The sequence below is a fragment of the Triticum dicoccoides genome, chromosome 2B (genome assembly GCF_002162155.2).
Source record: "Triticum dicoccoides isolate Atlit2015 ecotype Zavitan chromosome 2B, WEW_v2.0, whole genome shotgun sequence".
Classification (NCBI taxonomy): Eukaryota; Viridiplantae; Streptophyta; class Magnoliopsida; order Poales; family Poaceae; genus Triticum; species Triticum dicoccoides.
This window is the reverse complement of record NC_041383.1, coordinates 710044818-710050533: the sequence shown is the minus strand read 5'-3', so window position 1 is coordinate 710050533 and position 5716 is coordinate 710044818. Positions and strand designations below refer to the sequence as shown.

Genomic DNA, 5716 nt, shown 5'->3' with positions numbered 1-5716 from the left:
AAGGGCTTCTTTATTCCATGTCGCATTATGTGCATCAATCAACTCATTGACGTGGTTTTAGAAATAATAATGGTAGATAGTGATGTAGAAGGACCTGTGAGTGGAAGCCCAGAATAAGAGTTTTTTTTTCTTGGAAGGACAGAATAAGAGCTGAAATCAAAAGAAGACAGAACGAGATTGATCCAATATAAGCCCATCCAGCATTGAATCCAGGCCGAACCACCAATAGATTATCTGGGTTTTAGCAGGGCCGACCCACCAAGAAGCCCAGCCCAGTGCACGCATCTCGTCTTAGGGGTAGGTGGTTCCTCCTCCAGGAAGCGGAAGCCCATTCTCGCCACAGGAGGGAGGGAAAGATTGGGGGGAAGCGCCCGGCGAGCCCGCCGAGGAGCGGCGGTTTTCCGGCGGGACCACACACCATGCGTCGGCGATCGCTTCCCGGCGGTTCAGGTTAGCCCGCCGTCGCTCTGCTCTGCTTTCCCCTTGCTCTGTTTCCCCTCGCGCTGCTCGAGAAACCCCCGCGCGCTGTGCTGTGCTACATTACATACGAAGCAAAGGTGCCATTTTTGGTACAGTTTTGTGACATTTCGTGCTTGGAAGAAGTCCCCCCTTAGCAGGATGCTTCGGATTGTGGTAGTGTTGGGTGCTCGCGCTCGGTAATCTAGGGTTTAGGCCGGGAGGCTGAATCCACAAGTATGTGTTTTTTATTTTGGCGGACGGCCGGGCAAGAAGCATATGTATGTGTGTGTCCCTATGGTCTTAAATTATGGAGGATGTCATGTACTCAGATCGATGTAGGGTTTTTTCTTGGAACTATATGGATTTCTTCTTACCATACTTCTGATATTATGTGAAGCTATCTTCTTGGACTGATATGTTTTTTTTTTTCATACTTGACTGAGTTGCTGTGAAGCTATGGGGAATCCTGGTAGGCACGAGAAGGATGGAAGCATGAAGGCGATGGTTAAATTTGATGGTGCTCACATCTCGCCCATAAAAAGGCACAATAATCAGTCCAAGGTGGCGCCGGAGGAGTTGCAGCCAATTTGGGAGGAGTTCCAGCCGATCTATCTGAATGGGAAGGTTCAGTTTGCAGACTGCCTCCACTGCCACAACCGCCTCGGCTACAATGGGGATAGCTTTCTGCGCCGGCATCTGAAAACCTGCCCAGCCAAACCGGAAGCGACGTCGGCCGAAGTGACGGAGTGGATGTCGCCACAGGATTCCTGCCTCCCAATTGGTATGTTCATTTTTGCCTATTCAGGTTCCATGCATTACCTTCTACTTGGCTCAGTGTTTAGATGGCACTTTAATACTGTAGTAGTGAGTTCGTAGTTCCCAAATGGTATGTCGTTCTTATTCAGGTTCCATGCATTACCTGGCTCATGGTGTCCAGTCGACTTTAGCAGTAGTGGTTTGTTTGTTAGCAGTGTGTAGTTTACGATCTGGATACACAGATATTCCTTTATTAAGATAATTGAACTCTGGCACAAAGTAACTATTCGTATTGCATTCACGGTTTTGGTGAATCAAATTAATCCAGTTTCATCACATGTTTTTGTTGATGAAATTTTTGCAGTGACGACCGACGACATAAGCTCAGTAAGTCCCTTAAAATGGAGGTCCAAAATATGGGAGGGTTTCACACCCATCTTCGTTGAGGGGGAACTGCAGGGTGCAGATTGCATCCATTGCCACAAGCGCCTCAGCAAACATGGAGGCCATCTGAATCGACATGCTCTAGCATGTTCAAAACGACATGGGCATGACCACAGTCATCAGAAGGGTAACCGTTCTAGTCTACCTAAATTGAAGTCCAGGGTGCGAGACGAGTCTTCACCTGCCAGGAAAGCTCAAATCACAAAATGCTCTAGCAAGCTCCGCAGGGCTAGCAGCTCCAGTGGCATCACCTATCGGCCCATTCAAGTGGTGTCAGATCATCTATCCCTACCAGCACCAGATGGTACAAAATGCTCTAGCAAGCTACGCAGGGCTAGCAGCTCCAGTGGCATCACCTATCGGCCCATTCAAATGGTGGCAGATCATCTATCCCTACCAGCACCAGATGGTTCAAAATGCTCTAGCAAGCTCCGCAGGGCTAGCAGCTCCAGTGGCATCACCTATCGGCCAATTCAAGTGGTGGCAGATCATCTATCCCTACCAGCACCAGATGGTGCAGGGCTGAAGAAACAGAAGACCTCGTCTATGACTAATGCAACTGCCATAAGCACCAGCAAGTTTGGTCAAGATTCACCTTATCAAGATATCGCCAGATTGATAACTTTGCATGGTTATCCTTTGTCAATTGTGGAGAATGAAGATATGAGAAGAATTTTAAAGAACATCAGTCACATGACTAACAAAGTCTCTCTTAGTGATATGGAAGAACATTTACTTGCTCTGTTTCAGAAGAAGAAGATAAACGTCAAGGATGAAATTGCACTTACCTCCCAGCGTATCTCGCTATCAGCAAGCATCTGGACTCATGATGGACCTGAGCCAGCAGTAAATTACCTCTGTTTGACAGCACATTTTATTACTGAAGACTGGAAAATTCACAGATTAGTAATCAAATTCGGCATGTATTGGTGCTCACCTACTAATTTGGAAAGGATAATACACTGCAAGGAGGCTTGTGTTCCAGAGTCGGAAAGTGGATCATACAATGTCATATGGGATGCAATCAGAGACTGGAATCTTGACCAGAAGATTTTGAGCCTGACTTCAGTTGGTGAAATCAAGAATGATGCAAATACCTTGAAGCTCAAGGAGATGCTCATAAACAAGAGGTGCCTTCCCATCAGAGGCAAGCTGTACAACATTGCTTGTGTGGATGATATGCTAAACAGTGTTGTTTCTGATGGACGATCATATATACTTTTCCTTGTTGGTGACATAGTAAAGGACTTTTTTGGGGCATGTGCATCTTCATCATCGATGCAACAGCAGCTTCTGGAAGTTATTTCACAGATGAGTTTGAAATGTCCGCAAGAAGATGCCAAGTGGTGGCACAAGTTATATTTTAGGCTTGAAGTTGTGTTGCAATTCAACAAGTTGTTTCCTGCTGCAGAAGTGCTGTCTCCAGAAGATATGACAGCTACTTGGTCTATTTGCAAGATTTTGAGGACATTTTATCGTGTCATCGAAGTAATTTCTAGCCCTAGCTCTCCGACAGCAAATGTATACTTCAGCGAGGTATGGAAAGTGAGGACAGTTCTGCAAGAAGAAGCATCAAACGATCACACAGAGATTGTGACTCTGGTCATGGAGATGCAGGAAGCGTTCGATGAGTATTGGCAGAACTCATACGTGTGGCTGTCAATACCTGTCGTGTTAGATCCAAGATTCAAGATGAGCTTCATTCAATTTCGTCTGCAACGGGCTTACAGCACAGACTCACTGGGCTACTTATCTGAAATACATGATACAGTCCAGGAACTCTTCGATGAATACTACGATGCTACAGAGCAGCTGAGTGGCGTCCGTCTTTTAAGGAGTGCAGCTTTGGATACAGCTGATAATGATCCTTTGGAAGATTGGGATGAGCATCTCAATTGCCAGATGTCTTCAGAACTTGAGGACTACCTTGGGGAGGTTCTAGTCCCAAGAAAAGACGATTTCGACATTCTTAAATGGTGGATGGAACACGCCACGAAGTACCCCACACTTGCTGCTATTGCCCGGGATGTCTTAGCGATGCCGGCATCTGCTGTTCAATCTGAAGCAGCATTCAGTAGCAGCGGGCCAGTAATTCCAAAGCATCAGAGCACACTGAGCATCGAGACGATTGAAGCACTTGTGTGTAGTCGAGATTGGATGAGATAAATTTGCAACGTCCTATTACTAACACACCTCTCCGTCCTATGATCACTGACCCAGTAGCGCGATGCTGCGGTTGAGTGCAAAAGGGTTTCTGATTGGCAGAATTGATCTTCACACTGTTTGCTTGTGGGAACAATGCGCTGGACTTCCTTGGTTTTGGAAACTACAGCGATACGTAGTGTGCTATGATGGTGGTGCTGAAAGAGTAAGCTTCTGTTAGAACTTTGCATGTTCATGTTCATCTGCAGTTAGCTGCTAGTAGCTTCGATAGTTAGGCTGCTTAATCTCATGTTTGCGTTAGATGTTATGTTCTTTAATTTATGAAGTTCCATGGCAAGACTGAACTTTTCCGGAAAGGATACCATTTAACTGTTCTCATACTCTTTTTTAAATCCATTTTATGCTTCACATTCTGGTACTTTCATTATCACATCGTTGGTTATAGATTTCCGACAAAATTCTGTCATATATCCTTACTGGAGTGCAGCTGTGTGCTTGGCTCTTCTGAAAATTAGAAATAATGCTCGTTTCAAAGAGAAGGGGACTTGTTCCCTTGCTGAACTGGAATGTTTGTTATACGGCCTGTGTGTTCCTGAAATAGCCGGAAGGTCTTCATTCGCCGGAGGACAAACAGGCGTTGGTGAATGGAGCTGAGATTCTCCAGGCTGCGCCCCGGAGCTGCGAAGCTGCGTCAAGCTCTGAGAAAATTCAGGAAGGGGGACCTGGCATCGCCAGTCGCCTGAAGAAATCTGCGCGGCTCTTGAAACTAACTCTATCACGGCAAACCGAGGAGGGTTCATGTTCTGTTTTGCGCCTGAGCGAGGGTTGCTAGCTTGGGGGCTGTTGATGTGGCCTGCCAACGTTCTGTTTTTTGATTTTGGTTCTAGCCTGTTGGGTGCTCCTCATGCTGGTGGGACGTTATGAAGCCAGCCGTTGAGATTTGGCTAACTTTATTTTCTACAATAACAACACTAGTTTCTTCGTGTAACAAAAATCCACAGGGGCGCAGCCACCATTACCTTTATATAAATCCTTCATCTTTTCGACAATATTGCCAACATCTAATTTAATGATGGGCGCTTCTATGGGCAATGGGCGGCGCGCACTTAGGCTATGCTAGTCTTCTATTAGTTGGGACTGGTTATATATTACTCCCTCCATCTTGAATTAGTTGATATTTAAATGGATGTATATATTGTCTAGACTAATTGTTAAACGGAGGAGGTAAGTGCTATACGTGCAAGAACGAAGTATCAAACTGTCACATAGGATTTCACAGCAACGGAGAAATAGCAAACAAGTTCAAGAGTTCAGCAATACACTTAATATAACTAATAGTTTAATTCTTTCCGACAAGATAAAATAGTACTACTATGTAACAATATATAGATCCAAACAGCAATTGCCAACTACCATTACTCTACTGCGATGAAACGATACCAAGCACCACACCCCTATGCGATGAACGATGAACAAAACCTGATTGATTAACCTATCCATGATCTAGGGCAGCGGTTCAGGCCCCGCCGCCGGTGCCCTGGGCATCGGTGACGACGGAGGACACGCGCGGCAGGTCCATGTAGCCGTACTGGCTCCCAGCAGGCTGCGCCGGGTACGAGGGATCGCAAGCCGCAGGCTGCGCCGGGTACGTGCCGACGCGGTACCCGTGGCCATAGTCTTCAGGACGGTAACCGTAGCTATTGCTAGAGCTGCCGTAGTAAAGATCTCCAAGGCCGCCGTAGTCAAAGTCAGAGTAATGACCTCCGGCGCGGCCGTAGGGATATCCATAGTCCGAGATGCTGCCGTAGCCTCTGCCGCCACCGTAGCGATAGCCAGAGCCGATGCCGTAACCTCCTCCGCTGCTCATGCCGTAACCTCCTCCGCCGCTCATGCC

General features: G+C 46.6%; 1 protein-coding gene across 1 annotated transcript; it reads left to right on the top strand.

Annotated features, from left to right (window-relative positions):
* Positions 1-344: 344 nt before the first annotated feature.
* LOC119365780 (zinc finger BED domain-containing protein RICESLEEPER 2-like) lies at positions 345-4225 on the top strand. Its single transcript, XM_037631422.1, has 3 exons — positions 345-450; positions 914-1240; positions 1580-4225. The coding sequence occupies exons 1-3, from the start codon at positions 420-422 to the stop codon at positions 3823-3825; spliced, it is 2604 nt and encodes an 867-aa protein (XP_037487319.1). The 5' UTR covers positions 345-419; the 3' UTR covers positions 3826-4225.
* The last annotated feature ends 1491 nt before the right edge of the window (positions 4226-5716 follow it).

Coding starts and splice junctions, on each gene's coding strand:
- LOC119365780 (XM_037631422.1), top strand. CDS start 420: ATGCGTCGGCGATCGCTTCCCGGCGGTTCAG. Junction 451..913: donor ATCGCTTCCCGGCGGTTCAG/GTTAGCCCGCCG, acceptor GTTGCTGTGAAG/CTATGGGGAATCCTGGTAGG. Junction 1,241..1,579: donor GGATTCCTGCCTCCCAATTG/GTATGTTCATTT, acceptor AAATTTTTGCAG/TGACGACCGACGACATAAGC.